The following is a 15992-nucleotide window of genomic DNA, read 5'->3' as shown; positions in this document are numbered from 1 at the left end:
ACAGGAAGTTCTATTCCCTCAAACTCCAGGACAACTTCACTAAAACAGAACTGAACACTTATATTAGTGGGTTTTTTTGAATGAGAATGAATAGGAACTGAACACCTGGTCTCCAGTTGGTAGTGCTGTCTGGGGAGATTTAGGAAGAACAGCATTGGAGAAAGTGCGCCACTGGAGGCGGGCTTTGAGAGTTTAGTGACTCCACACCATTTCTAGTTCACTCTCTGCTTGTAGTTAAGGATATGTGCTCTCAGCTTTCTGTTCCAGCTGCCTTACCACTTGCTGCCATGCCCCCCACCAATACTGTAAACCCGAATAAAATTGCTCCTCTAAAAGTTGCCTTCGTCATGCTTTACCACAGCAACAGAAAAGTAATGAAGATAATTGGCATTAATCAACAATACTTAGAGCAAGCCTCAAAGATGTAAAGGAACATGGCATGTTCATGGTAGCCTTCTCATGTCCAGGGAAAAGGCTGCAGCTCTCACAACTAAGAAACCAAAACCAGAGGGAGACTCAGGATTTCAGGAGGCAGCATACAGACTACAGGCAGTGTCAACTAAGAAGACACACAGTGCTTTAGAGTCTAAATTTATTAGGTAAAACAAAATCAATGTGAGAGATACTACATTTGGCTTCGTTCCATTGTGGCCAATGTCCTTTTGCAGCATAGAAGACCCCAAGTGAAGAAGGTGCACGGTGGTGTTGGTGAGGGGACAGGGACAAAACCATTTCCAGTAATGAGAAAGCAGGCATCACACAGCTCGTGGGAGTCAGCACAGGTGGACTCCATGTTCACTGAGCAGGACTAACACTAGTAGAGCACAGGACTGTCGGGGAGGAGAGGCCAGAACATTCAGAGAACCAGGGACAGCAGGCTGGCTGGAGGGCAGCAGACAGGGCAGGTCCTCTTGATCACTTGGGGAACACGGTGACCACATCATAGCCCTCAGGTGGTGTGACCCGCTCCCGGGCATGCTTTTCACAGTAAATCTGATCCTCGACGAAGAAATGGCCCTTCTGTTTCAAGTTGGTGCCACAGTCAGTGCACACGTAACATTCAGGGTGGCGGTGATGGTCCCTCAGCTTCACAAACACTCCTCTGTAGGAGGGAGGGAAAATGGGGCTGCATTAGTGACATGAGAGTCCTATGTTGTCCTACCTGAGCTGAGATCTGGGGTTTCTCCAGAGGCCCCACAACAACCCTCTGGTTGTGAATGGGAAGGGCTCGTCATTCTCGAAGCCTCTCCCATGTCAACACAAGAGCTCTGCATGTTCTGGTTGATCTGTTGATTTTACCCCCAAGCTATGCAATCCCCAGACACTCCCACCCCTTCCATGGTTTGCCCAACCTCTAAGACCAGGGGAATTCAATACTCACACAATGCCAGTTCCGCATTTGTCACACATGGGCAGCTTCTGAGCATTTCCAACTGATGCCGCCACTTTGGTGACTGGAGCTTTAACACTTCTGAATCCTGAGGGCTTGTTGGGATCCCCTGAAGGGAGGAAAACACCCACATCAGCCAGCCAGTGAAAACTCAGTATTACTGAGGTCTCTCAGGACCACCTGTGAATCTCTATGTTCAAGCCAAGCCACAGCCGCTGGGATCAGACAGTCGGCGACTTGACTCTGTGCATTACTGGGCAAGTTGCTTAACCTTTATGGTCTATCAGTTTCTCTTCTGTAAAAAAAATAGGAGATGATTTTCCCCTTCACTGTTAAAAACCCAATACCGAAAGCCCTCCTACAGTGCCTAGTCTACGATCAGCCCTCACAACACCAGTCACATAACACTCATCTAACACATGTGCAAACACTAACATCGACCAACAATGTCACCAGGTCCAAGGCTGGGAAATCCTGCAACTGCCAAAGACCTTGGCTAATGGACATGAGCAAATGCGAGTCCAGAAATTTACGTGTGTGTCTTGGTCATGTCCCCACAGAGCTTCCGACCCATGCCATGAGAAGAGCAAACCCCATTGGGTGTCTCTACCTTGTCCAGGCACCTTGAATGAAAAGATCTGTGGTGCCACACCAAGCTGAGCCAGCACTAACCAATAGCCTCCTACAGCATGAGTCACCTGATGCTAACACAATGGGAGGGTGAGTTTGAGGTGCTTTGCTGGTTTATGGAGAACAACATGAGTATTTTGTCTTTTACTCAGACTTTTTTAAAGCATCCTGTACTTTCAACAGTCCTTCATGGCTACACATGACAGTCTCTCAGGTTTCTCTCATTAGTACTGGGTCCTCTCACATGGGGAAGGCTCAGCATGTCCTCACCTCCATGGTCCCATACCGCAAAGCACAGGGGACATTCTTCCTTTCCTTTGGAAGAAGTCCACAATCCAAACTTCTGTAATTGTAGATTTTTTTTATTAATTTGCTTATTTATTACAATGTTTTTATGCTTAGAATTCTTTTTGGTGGCTCAGTGTTTAAGAGCACTGCTTACTCTTCCAAACGACCCAGGTTCAATTCCTAGCATCCTTGTGGTGGCTCACAACTGTCTGTGACTCCAGTTCTAGGGGATCTGATGCCTTCTTCTAGTCTCCTTGGGCCCTGGGCACACATATGGCCATAGACATAAACACAGGCAAAACATTCATACACATAAATTTAATTTTAAAAATTACATGTATTTAGTGTGTATATGTGTGTGCACCCACATACGTACAGGTATGTGCACGCCATGCTATGTGGAGGGAAGGTAGTTGACAGGACAACTTGTAGGACGTGGTTTTCTTCTTCTACCATGTGGGTTGTGGGGTTCAATCTCAGGTTTGGCAGCAAGCTCCTTTGCCTGATGAGCCATCTCACCAGCCCTAAAATGTCTGCAATTGAACTCAAGACCTCACATGTGCTAGGAAAGTGCTCCACAGCTGAGCTAAATTCCCAACCCATAACCGAGTGTTTTAATAGTCCCTGTAGTTTGGTTTAGGTTTGAGTTTAGTTTTGTCTTTTTTTTTTTTTTGATTGATTTTTTTGAGACAAGGTCTCTCTATGTAGCCCTGATTGACTGATTGATTGATTGATTGATTGATTGACTGATTGACTGATTGATTATTGAGAGAAGCTCTCTCTCTATGTAGCCCTGACTGTTGACTGTCCTGGAACTCACTATGTAGAACTCACTCCACCTGTATCTGCCTCCAAAGTGCTGGGATTAAAGGTGTGCATCACCACACTGGTCCCTTTAGCTTTCATTCAAAGATAAACTCTTCACCACACCCAACCTCAGCCCTACATGAAGGCATCTCAGAGGAGCCAGAGCAAGCAGCTGCTCTAGCCATCCTGCTTCAAGCACAGCAAACAGGCTCCCTCGCTCTCGGACTGAAGGGACTTGGCTGCCTGTCCTGTCTGACAGGTAGGAAAGAGCAGCACCTCTGCACACTCAGACAGTGTAGAGAGGCTAACTGACTGCAGAAGGACCGACTCAGCAAGGGCTGGGGTCTCAAATATAAGCCATCCTCTTCCCATAGCTCACTCAGTCAGCAGGAAAAGCACCCGGAAATAAGAGAAAGTGCAGACTGGTAGAAGGAGACAAGTTAGGGAGAGAGGTGAAACCCCTACTTGGTAGGAAAATCCACATCCATTTCTGGAACTAAGAGACTAGATTTGGAGCACTGGAGGAGCTGTGTGCTGAAGCAGTCCTCATTCTCAACCCTATAGCGCCACCTGCTGGCTCCAAGTTGTTTTTCTCTCACTTAAAAAGTCAACTCTGGAAATTGGAATTCTTTCCTTTGCAACTAGCTTACTACTAGATTCCATACAACTACAAATATTCCCAAATGTCTCCTTTTCCAGGAAACCCTTCATCCAAGTTTGGTTTGTTTGTTGTTTGTTTGTTTGTTTGTTTGTTTGTTTGTTTGTTTGTTTGTGAGGAGGAAGAGAAATCAGCTGAATAAAGTACAGTTGTTTCTCTACCCATTTCCCTGCTCCATTATCTTCCATGGTTCCACCGTGACTACAGAATAAAGCCCATGATCCTGACAATGCCAGTTCTCTAGAACCTGACCCCAGGTCATCTGAGAGTCTTGCAAGCCCTGACAGCAGCTAGCATGGAAGCCCTGACAGCAGCTAGCATGAACCTAGCAGTTTGCAGACTCCAGCTCCAGCTTCTTCATCTGAGGAAGCCCCCAGCCACCACTGTTTCCTTCATGTATGTTGTCTCCTTCCACACCTCCATTCCTTCAAGATCTCCTTCTACTGACAGATGAGTGAGCAAACAAAATGAGGACTATACAGACGATGGGATATGATTCTACTTTAAAAGGACCGGAAGGGGCTGACATGATGGTCCAGAGGGTATAAGCCTGAGAAGAACAGTCCCCAGGACCACATGGTCAAAGGGGAGAACCAACTCCCAGAAGTTGTCCATATGCCCACTGTTGCACACGGACACACCACACACACACACACACAAATAAATATGTAAATAAACAAATAAGCGTGATAAAAATTTTAAGGAAAGGATGTGTGCTATAACATGTACAGATGTTGCACTGAAGGAATGAGCCCATCACAAAAAGGGAAAACTATGATTCTACTCACACAAGGTATTTGGAATAGACAGTAGTGCTGTGGTGGCCAGAGGCTGGAGCAGAGAATAGGGAGGTGGGGTTTAATGGGGTCAGAGCTTCCGTTGTACAAGATGAAGAGTTCTGAGGATGGACGGCAGTGATGGCAGCATCTCACACACGTATGTGGTGTAACTGAACACTTAAAAGTGATTACCATGGGAAATTTTATGAGTATTTCACAGTTAAAACAGTATTTATGCTTCTTTTGCCTACAAACTTTGTGATTTGTCAAGAGCAAGATGACCCCTGAGAAAAGCAGAGGATGAACTGCATTCAGAAGAACAAGCTGCTCTGGTGGAATTTCCTGGGGTTTATCACCAACTCTGCTCAAATTGATTGGGCACCTAGGGGCACTAAGCATTTCACAAACTTTCCCTGAACCCTTCCAACAGCCCTGTTGCGGTGGGCTGTGCTCAGGGGTTGCACACAAACACTAGAGCTTAGAGGGACCAGGAACCTGCTTGAGGTCTCATGGCAGGTCACAGGGGGACCCTGGATGCCAGTGTCTCAACCCACAGACTTCTCTCTGCACCGCAGGCCTTTGCCAATCACAGCAGAACACATCTGAGTGCCTTATGAACATTAGCCAGTGATCCAGGCTTTGTCCATTCAACCTCAAGTGAAAACAGGCCTTTGGGCTCTCACACAGAGCCTGCTCCATGTGATGAATGTTTGTCTAGAATTTATCCTGCTTCCTTAAGGGAAAACTTAGTGCAAGCCCACATCAAGAGACATGGAGCAACGATGAGTTGTGCCATCATCTTTTTAACAAAATCCTGGGTTTGAGGCAAGAAAGCATCCAGTCTAAGAAATAAAAAAATAAAATAAAATAAATCATAAACCCCAGATTACACAATTAGGTACAGCCCAGCAACTAGATTCCAGCCAATAAAAAGTGGAATGGTGGTGTATATAATGATATGTAAGTGTAATGGTAGTGTGTAAAATGAAATGTAAGTGGAATGGTAGTGTGTATACTGCAACACTAGTGGTCAACTTCTGGGAAGGAGATAGATGGCGCATCTGACAGGGGATTCTCCATTTAGACTTGACCCCTTCCTTCCTCCCTGGTGCCTGGAAGTAAGGATGATGGCCGGAGCTCCAGATGCCAGTCAGGATAACTTTGAACATGGGAGCTCTGCGTTTTGGTTACTGGGGCAGAAGATGAAAGGAGGTTTTGATGCTATAAACATGGATTCACATGTGCTTAGGTCCTCATCCATGAGCTCAGATGAGTTTTGTGGCACAGTCTGTGTCCTATCTGGGGCTCAGATGGGCTGACTTTGCCCACCTTAACTGAAATGTCCTTACTCAAGATTAAACCGCCTGCCCCTTCTCATGTGTTCTGACAGCTCTGTCATCCCTACAGGTTGGATCTCAAGTTGTTTGTCAAGCAGGCCTCATAGTGGGGTTTAAGCACTATGTCTAGCTCACTTACTGCTAGTAGAACAACAATGTGCAGCACCAAAGAAGCACTTTGACTTTACTTCCTGTGGGTGTAAACTGTCCCTCTCTACAGAATCCACACCACTGAGGAGGAGGCCCAGCTATGGTACATTCAGGGACGTTACCCTTCCCAGGTATCTGTTCCTGAAGCACCTATAGGTGTTCACTGTGGAGAGGTAAAGAGTGTAGATGGCATAGTGTCAGCTAGGTGCCTGAGTCTTAGGGAAGGGGGCAGAGTATGGAGGAGTAGACATCATAGGGACCAGATAAGTGTGCAAAAGCAGTTCTCCAGAACAGGAGCGGGGGTGTGGTTGATATATTGTGTACCCTAATAAAGCTTTCCTGGGGATCAGTGAACAGAACAGCCACTAGATTAGACATAGAGGCCAGACAGTGGTGGCACACATGCCTTTAATCTTATCACTTGGGAGACAGAGATCCATCTGGATTTCTGTGAGTTCAAGGCCACACTGGAACAGAGCCAGGGATGGTGGCACACACCTTTAATCCCAGCACTTGAGATCTTATGTCTTTGCTTGGGAAGGACATAAGCCTTTAATCCCAGGAAGTGACGGCAGGAAGCAGAGCGGTATATAAGGCCTGAGGACCAGGAACTAGAAGCTTTTGAGCAGCAGTTCAGCTGAGATCCATTCAGATGAGGACTCAGAGGCTTTCAGTCTGAGGAAACAGAATCAGCTGAGGAGTTGGAGAGGTGAGGTTGGCTGTGGCTTGTTCTATTTCTCTGATCTCTCAGTTTTCACCCCAATTCCTGGCTCTGGGTTTTTTATTAATAAGACCTTTTAAGATTCGTGTTACAAGGAGGTGTTGATGGAAGGTACCTGGGAGGTGACAACTCTGAAGGCTTGCTAGGCAAAGCAGTCAGAGAAGAGAAAACCTTTCTGCCTGTTATCAGCCTCACAACTTTCCTTAGCCACTGAACGGAGACCTCCCTTTACCTAATTGAACGTCACTTCAGCATACATGGTTTGCAATCTCTCCAAGGAGAGCTGTCTCCTGAGACCAGCAGAAGCATCAGAACTCACGCACGGACAAGCGAAGCTGGTGCCTCCCGATGAAGTGCCAGCATCTATAACAACGATGGGCTGCTGACTCTGTGCACACAGGGATGGCTGTTTTACACACTCTGTAATTTCTGAGCCTGGATCATAGTTCAGAAACTAGCCAAGAGTTGAGGATGTGGTTACCCAGGGGCCTCCACGATGAGGAAAGGCCATCTGTCCTAAAGCAAGAGCAAACCTGGGGGCCCCATGGGGAAGGAAAACTCCCAGCCTCATTGGCCTAACAGATCCATTTCCTTCTGTGGCCTCCACATGCTCTTCCTCATCTGTCACCTTGGGAGCAAGGTATGTGAATTAAAACAGCCAAGGGAGCCGGGCGGTAGTGGTGCATGCCTTTAATCCCAGCACTTGGGAGGCAGAGCCAGGCGGAGCTCTGTGAGTTCAAGGCCAGCCTGGTCTACAGAGCGAGATTCAGGACAGGCACCAAAGCTACACAGAGAAACCCTGTCTCAAAAATAAATAAATAAATAAATAAATAAATAAGCCAAGGGACAGACCAACAGAATCTCACAAGGGTCACACTCACTATAACCTCAGCTCTCTAATGTATGTGTGGCAGGAAAGAGATGGCCAGGCACAAAGCTGACTCAGTAAAGCCTACATGCCACAAAGGGGTTGATATCTAGAATATACAATAAACTAAAAATATTGAATGCCAAAAACAAAACCCCCATCATCCAATCAATCAATGAGCCAAAGTGCAGATGGCCAATAGGACATGAAACAGTGCTCAGCATCCTTGGTCATCAGGGAAATGAAGATTCAAACCACACTGAGACTGCATCCCACCCCTCTCAGAATGGCTGTCTATAAAAACAAGCAACAACAAACGCCAGCAAGGATGTGGGGTACAAAGGCATCCTCATACACTGCTTGTGGAATGTGAACTGAGGCAGCCACTAGGGAAATCAGTATGGAAGCTCCTCAAAAAACTAAAAAGAGAACTATGATCCAGCTATACCCCTTGTGGAAATATGTGCTGTGGGATGGTCTGTATGTTAAATGTGTTGCTCTGATTGGTTAGTAAATAAAACACTGATTGGCCAGTAGCCAGGCAGGAAGTATAGGCGGGACAAGCAGAGAGGAGAATTCTGGGAAGTGGAAGGCTGAGGCAGAGAGACAGTGCCAGCCACCATGATGACAAGCAGCATGTTAAGATACCGGTAAGCCACAAGCCACATGGCAACTTATAGATGAATAGAAATGGGTTAATTTAAAATATAAGAACAGTTAGCAAGAAGCCTGCCATGGCCATACAGTTTGTAAGCAACATAAGTCTCTGTATGTTTATTTGGTTGGGTCTGAGCGGCTGTGGGACTGGCAGGTGAGAGAGATTTGTCCTGACTGTGGGCCAGGCAGGAAAACACAAGCTACAAATATACTCTAAGGAACCTAGGTCAGAATAACCTGATCATCCATGTTTATTTTGTAACACTCTGTACAATCAATAACCAACTTATAGAGTCGACCTAAATGCCCATTAACAGATAGCTGGGTAAAGAAAATATGGTGCATATGACCAACTAATGTGTGTAAGGGCAGGAGAGGTTAATAAGGTCAAATTACGTAATATATTTGAATGAAAATGTCATTATAAAACCCATCATTTTGTACAATGAATCTATAACAACATAAAATAGGGGCTGGAGATACAGCTCAGTGCCTAAGAGCTCTGGCTACTCTTGCCGAGGACCAAGTTCAGTTCCCAGTATCCATATGGTAACTCAAAACAACTTCCTATAACTCTAGTTCCAGGAGATCCAATACCCATTCTTGCCTCCACAATCACCCATACACACATACACACACATAAATAAAATAAAATAAATCTCTTTTTAAAAGTTAAAACATTTGAAAAGACTGAGCAACCAGGGCTAGTTCAGTAGTTAAAAGCAATTGTTGCTCTTGCAGAGGACCTGGGTTCAGTTCCCGGCACCCACATGGTGACTCACCACTCTTAACTACAGTTCTCTTCTAGCCTCTGCAGATACTTCATGCATATAGTAAACAGACATATGTACAGGCAAAGCAACCATACTTTAAAATATTTATTTCATTTTATTTTACAAGTAAAGGCTGAGCCAGAAAGTATACTCCAGAGGGGGCACTCTTGTCCCATCCCCTACTACCAACACTCCCATCCACTCCTAACCCAGTAACCCCTCACCCCAAGTGCTGGAAATGGAACCCAGGGCTTTATGCATATTACGTAGGTTCTACAACTGATCTGCATCTGAGTCCTCTCCCCCTCTCCCCCTCTCCCCCCGCTCCTGTTTTCCATACATGTTTTGCAATTTAAAAAAGGTCAATGCCAACGCAGAAGTGGTGGTGTGTGCTCATATAACTCCAGACTCTGGGGAGGATGGCAAGCTCTAGGCTGCACAGCAAGACCCAGCCTTCCACAACAAGCTGTGCTGGCTCCACCTCCTGCGAGCTGTGCGCTCCTGTGCTCTAGCAGTGAGACTCCCCACAGCGCCCCTTACCTTTCCCGTCTGACTCCAGGATCTCCTGCAGAAGCAGGAAGGAGGTGGACTGTTTGGGGGGCTCGTTTAACTCCTGCTTCTCCTGAAGCATCTTGTAAACTTCAGATTCCTTGTCGATGATGAGGTTGCCTGAAGGATGAGGCTGATCCAAGCTGAGAAGAATGTTTGGAAATCCATTAGGACAGGGTCAAAAGTTAGGCTATGAGGCTGATCCAAGCTGAGAAGAATGTTTGGAAATCCATTAGGACAGGGTCAAAGTTAGGCTCAAAACTCCACCAGGCACTCCCTTCTAAGCAAACACACACTGACTGAAAGAATGAACAGTGATTGTCCCATGTCTCAAGCCCTCTTGATAACGTTATAAGGGATCCTGGTGGGCAGAGCTGGCTGCCACTTTACTATAGTAAGAGGCCATTTCCCCAAATAGCCTCTGTAATTCAATTACACTTTGGCTAACTCCCACAGATGGGGAGTTCTTCCCTTCTTTTTAAATTACATAATCAACATTACGTCAAGAGAAAATTTCAAAGAGGAAAAATTTCAGTCGCAACCTGACCACTAAAGCTCAGCTGGGTCTCCTTGGGGGAGGGGAGGGTGCACATGAATTCCTTTTCACTCCCCACGTCAACGTGCTTTTCATGCCTCCAGACGCTCCTCATCATTCAGAATGGCACTTAGGCTTCTGCGCCCCTAGCTGGAGGCAGCAGTCTTGACCCACCCCATTCGCAGGGGCTGCCAGAAGAAGGAAAAGTCCACGGCTTGGCTTTGCTATGTAAAGGGTCAGACTCCCGGGAACAGGCAAGCCAGGCCTCGCCTCCCACTCCTTCCTCCTGTCACTGGGCATACCCCAGGACAAGCTGAGGCAGGCACTACAGTGAGGAGGATGGAGGGAGGGAGGTAGCCCTTCAGCTGCAGATTGTCCTGAGCCTGACTCCTCTGGTACTCCCAGCTCCCCTGAATGACCAAGCCACACTGTGGCCTACTAGCAAGACCTACCAGCTGTGTGACCTGTCCCTCTGCTGCCGTGATCAGCCTTGGAACAGTTATATTTTCTTTTTTGTTGTTGCTGCTTGGGGGTTTTGTTTGTTTGTTTGTTTGTTTTTGTTTTTTCGAGACAGGGTTTCTCTGTGAAACTGTCCTGGCTGTCCTGGAACTCACTCTGTAGACCAGGCTGGCCTCAGACTCACAAAGATCCACCTGGCTCTGCCTCCCGAGTGCTGGGATTAAAGGCGTGCACCACCACCGCCCAATGAAACAGTTATATTTTCAACCAGAGGTTAGAGACATATTTCTGACACGTGAATCAAGACGGTTTCATGATGTGGGTCAATGTCCTCTCGCTTGACTTAGAACCAAACACTCCCGGTTTTTAGAACAAAACACAAGTTTAATCAAGTTCAACTCCTTTGGAATAAATGTTCATTTGCATAAAGGAGTAAGGCCCTTAAGATGCAGCCTTTCCTCAGAATAGCTGTGACTGAACCAGCCAGCCCCCTTCCAGGCATTGCTCTCACTGCCCTGCCTGTACTGTTCCCCTCATGTACCTCCAAGCCTGCTTCACACAGGATGCACTCCTCAGAGAGGATTAGTGACCTGGACTTATGACGGTCCCACACATCCTCATTCCTCGCTACCCTCTAACTCACTCTCCTAACTGCAGCATGGATCTTAAAAGGTCTTCTTAATAGGAACAAACCTGGAGCCGGGTGTTGGCGTCACCACACCTAACCGCATTCTCTACTTGCATTTATTTCTGCACTTCTGGCTTCCCTTGCAAGGTAAGCAAGCATGCTGCCTTGCTGTCTGTAAATGCCCAGGTCTGGCATCAGGAAAGTAAGTGAGGAAGCACAGATGACACTTCCCCCTTGCTGTGCTCTCCCTGATCCTACGAGCTCAGCTGGAAACGATGCGGGGTTGCGGGGGACCTACCTCCTGAGCCCACATGCCCTCTTTCCTCTCACTTCCATAACTTGTTCAGAAGCTGCCTGAGGGACACCGTGGCCAGAAGAAGCAAAGCACAAAGATCAGATCAACTACCAGTGACGGATATTAGCAATGCACACAGATGGATTTACCCACATACAGACGCACAAGCTACAGCTGCTGAGGTAGGAGCTCGCAGCCTCCACGGCACTGAAGGACACAGTCAGGAGCAAAGGACTTACAGTGGTTACATCCATCCACTCATTTCCCACCCACCACCGTACAACTGGTTCACGCTCCATTTTGAAAAGAAAAAGTATGGTTTCCATGGGTAATTTCCTCTAAGTTGCTACCGATCCCTGCTCCTCTCTCCCTTTCTGTCTCTCCTTCTTCTCTCCTCCAAGACAAGCTGTGGGGCAGCCAGGACAGCCTCCTGGGACACTTACAGACTCGGGGCCCCAACTGAAAGACTCAAGCACAGGGATAAAGCCCCAGGTGTTTCCCTTGGACTCCAACCACATTCTGACAACAAAGAAAGCAAGGCTCGTAAGGGTGACAAGCTCTGCCATTGTTGGCAAGGTTGACGCTGGCTGCCCCTGCCACCTTGGGTTTGCAGTGACTGAGTGGCAGCAGCCATCCTCGCCTGGCCTGCCTGCAGCGCTGGTGTCTCTCACCTTTTGTTGCTCTCTCTCCCTCCCCTTGTAGGAAAGTGTGGGGCAGGTAAAGTGAAAACCTGGTAAAGTTGTTTTAAGCAAGGGTCTTCTACCGGCTCTATTCCATCCATTTGTTTTTTAAGTTAGATACTTGCTTCTTTGCGTTTTGAGCTTGGAACCGGCCCTATAATAAGCATATTACATTATTCTTTATCAATCTTTTTCCTATTACTTTTAGGACTATTTTAAAATCAAGATCAGGCCATGGAATGTTTGGGGGAAGAATTTTTTCTCTTACTTGTTGTATGTTATGTCTGGAAGCCACCAAGGGAACACTAAAAATAACAGAACTGAACCGCAAGGTCATCATATATTCTTCCAGCAAACAGCCTTGGGAATTATTCCAAGGAAGGAAGAGAGAGAGAGAGAGAGAGAGAGAGAGAGAAGAGAGAGAGAGAGAGAGAGAGAGAGAGAGAGAGAGAGAGAGAGAGAGAGAGAGAAAGGAGGGAGGAAAAAAGGAGGGAGGGAGAGACAGACAGACAGACCAATTTACTATTTATTTCCAAATATTGATAACATCTTTATATGCTGGGCATTTTATGAAGTATTTTCAGTATCCATTACCCTAACAGAAATACTGTCAACCTAATTCAAAAAACAGTACAAGACTCAGAAATTCTATGTCTTGGACATTTGGCTATAAGACATTAATGCAATATCTGAAAAAAAGTAATTAGGATAAAACCATGCATAAGAAATGGAGAAAAAGATTCTTATTTGTATAGATAAAAATATTAAAAGTAAATAAATAAGGATTCTACAGTGAGCCAGGCCTGCGTTCTCAGCAGTCAGGAGGCTGAGACAGGAGCCTCAAGGGTTCAGCGTTAGGCTGGGCTACCTAATAAAGGCACATATTTCAGAGAAAGACCGAGAGATCAAATTAACTCTACATAGCCTCTTCCCTGAAATAAAGAGAGGAAAGTATTTCCTGACTTACTTAATGAAGTAAATATCACACTAATGTAAAACCAGATTACAGTACTAAAAAAGAAAACAGGTGATTCCCTCATAAAGACATAAATTTCATAGCAAATAAAATTCAACAATATATAAAAAGAATTATATGTCACAGCCAAGTAGCGTGTACTACTTGGTTTACTATTCAAAACTCAGTCAAGGTGTTAATCATTTGACCATATCAGCAGATTCACAAGGGGAAAAAAAAAAAAAAACATTTGACTACACAGGAGGTTGAGACAGGAGGATCAAAAGTTCAAGCCTTGCCTGGTGTCCATAGTGACCAGACTACCTTGTGAGACCTTGTCTCCAAATAAAAAGTAGGAAAGAGCTAGGGATGTAGTTCAGTGGAGTGGGGGGTGGGGGGGACGACTTACTTAGCATGCAGGAAGCCCTGGGTTCAATCCTTGGTACTACAGAGCAGCTGATGAAAGAAGCCGAGTATACACACCTCTATTCCTAGCACTTTGGAGTCTGAGGCAGGAGGATTGCCACCAGTTCAAAGGCCAGCCTGTCTTACATGGTAGTCTCCAATGCCAGCCTGGACTATAGTATGAGACTCTGTCCCCACCCCCAAAAAAAAGGGAAAAGGAAAAAGAATCTACAGAGTACCAAGTCCGTGAATTGTAGAGGCAATGAAAAGGAAAAGTTAAGAACAATTTCAAAAAAGAATAAAATGGGAGGAACTGGTCTCCAGGATTTTAAGACTCCTTTCAAAGCTATTGTGATCAGCCCCACATTGTTTATCTCACACCCACATGATTAACTCAATCTAAGTTAATGCCTGAGACTGAAGCATACAAAGGAAAACCATGTTTAAAAAAAAAATTTAAGTAGGAATTCTTAGCCTCTAGAGATAGGCAGACTTAAGATGCCAAGAGTAACCGCTAAAAGCACAAACTGATAAAGGGCCTCCTTAAAAGTCAGATTTGCTTTGTTAAGGCACTTCCCTCTGATTTCTCTTGGTTCTGCTTTTCCTGTCTCCTGTTAAGTTTTTGTTTTGGAGACAAGATCTTACTATGTGACCAATGCTGGCTGTGAAATCCTGATCCTCCTGCCTCAGCCTCCCCGAGTGCTGGGATGCCAGGCACGTATCACCACGCCTGACCCTGCTAAATGCTGGGAATGTTGCCTGTTCCCATTTGTCAGAAAGTCTCCTAATTTCCCCGGGATTCTTACATGGCTTGTTCAGTTGTGCCACGTATTTGTCATTTTTCCAGCTTTCTTTTTGCTAAATTCTAGTTTTAATCCACTGTGGTTGGAAAAGATACTTGCTGTCATATCAGTTTCAAGTTCAATAAGATGTGTTTTAAGTCTCACTTACAATCTCTTTTAGCAGACTCTTTTACATGTACCTGAGAAGTGATGAGGGTTTGTTTGTTTTTTTTAAGCTTTATCATTCATTTAGATGAGTTTACTGACAATTCTCTTGTTTCATTATTTTGAGGCAAACAATGTGTTTGTGTTCATTATTCACTCCATGGTGATACATGGCACTGGAACTAGCTGCAGCTCTCAAACAATAGTATTGTACACACTGGTTGGCCTCTCCTCCCTTCCTCCTATTCTCCCCACTCCTCTGGCAAACTCCAGTCTAGTCTGTTGAGAAGTAACTATAAATCGTATATTTCAATGTCAATGTTCACATGTTTACTGCTAGCATAAAGAAACAACACCTGATTCTATGTCCATCTTATAGCCTGTGTGGTTTTTTTCTGATACATTCTTATTGGACGTAGCAATTAGTTCCAGATTCTTCCCTTGCCTTGTTACTGGCTACAATCCATGGCACGATGCACAAGAGTACCAGAGTGCACAGCCTTGGCTCATTCACCTTTGTGAGAGAGCCTTCAGCGTTCATCATTAAGTGGCATCTTTAAAAAGATGAAAGAAGCCTGACTATCCATCAGCAGATAGATGGATTTTTTTAATGTGATAAAGAATGGATTCAGTCCTTAAGTAGAGGAAAATTCTGACATATACTACCTGGGTGAATTTGGAGCAATGCTAAGGGGAATATGCCAGCTCAGGAAGACAAATACTGCATGGCTCCACTTGCAAGAGGTGCTCACAACAGAAAGTAGAGCGGGGGGCTTCCAGGAGCTTGGGGAGAGACAGAAGTTGTTCGTTAGGTGTAGAGTTTCAGCTTTTCAAGCTGAACAAATTCAACAGATCTGTTGCATAGCTTTGCACATGTGGTTTTACAACAGTAAATTTTATGTCATGTGGTTTTTACCACACTTTAAATAAAAAGGAAAAAGGAACACACTATTGGTATATAAAGAAAACCTGGATGACTTTCCAAGGGATTACGCTGAGGAAACCCCAGAAGGTTGCATACTTTACAGTTCTGCTAATAAAACATTCTTGAACTAACAAAGCTGTAATAATGAGAGACTGGTGGGCTGGAGGCTGTGCAGTGAGGGATGTGGGTGTGGTGGATATGGCTAGGGGTGGGTACAGCAACAGCATTGGAATCCTGGTGCAGACTCAAATGCTTTTTTTTTTTTTTTTTTTTTGTGAGACAGTAGACCTGGCTAGCCTGGAACTTACTATGTAGACCAGGCTGGCCTTGGACTTACAGAAATCCATCTGCCTCTGCCTCCCAAGTGCTGGGATTAAAGGCGTGCGACACTATGCTCGGTTGACTCAAATGCTCTTTACACTGTGTTCCTGTCCATCTTCTACTTGATAATTCACTCAGCCCAGCATAGTGGCTCACATCTGTAATCCTAAACTCAGGAAGCTGAAGCCAAAGGATTACTGTAGGTTCCAGGTCAGCCTGGGCTTCAGAATAAGAC

The 15992-nt window shown here is 45.5% G+C and overlaps 1 protein-coding gene across 1 annotated transcript in view; it reads right to left on the bottom strand.

Moving 5' to 3' along the window:
• Positions 1-575: 575 nt before the first annotated feature.
• Positions 576-15992, bottom strand: part of Pdlim1 (PDZ and LIM domain 1) — a 46156-nt gene continuing 30739 nt past the window's right edge. The window contains exons 5-7 of the mRNA XM_052712973.1: positions 9599-9750; positions 1382-1499; positions 576-1102 (exon numbers count right to left, since the gene is read on the bottom strand). Of these exons, the coding sequence (XP_052568933.1) occupies positions 916-1102; positions 1382-1499; positions 9599-9750 (457 nt within the window). The 3' untranslated portion in view covers positions 576-915. The remainder of the gene's footprint in view (positions 1103-1381; positions 1500-9598; positions 9751-15992) is intronic.

This window comes from Peromyscus californicus, unplaced genomic scaffold, assembly GCF_007827085.1.
Source record: "Peromyscus californicus insignis strain IS unplaced genomic scaffold, ASM782708v3 Scaffold_4__1_contigs__length_199733344, whole genome shotgun sequence".
Classification (NCBI taxonomy): Eukaryota; Metazoa; Chordata; class Mammalia; order Rodentia; family Cricetidae; genus Peromyscus; species Peromyscus californicus.
This window is presented reverse-complemented; position numbering and strand designations above follow the sequence as displayed.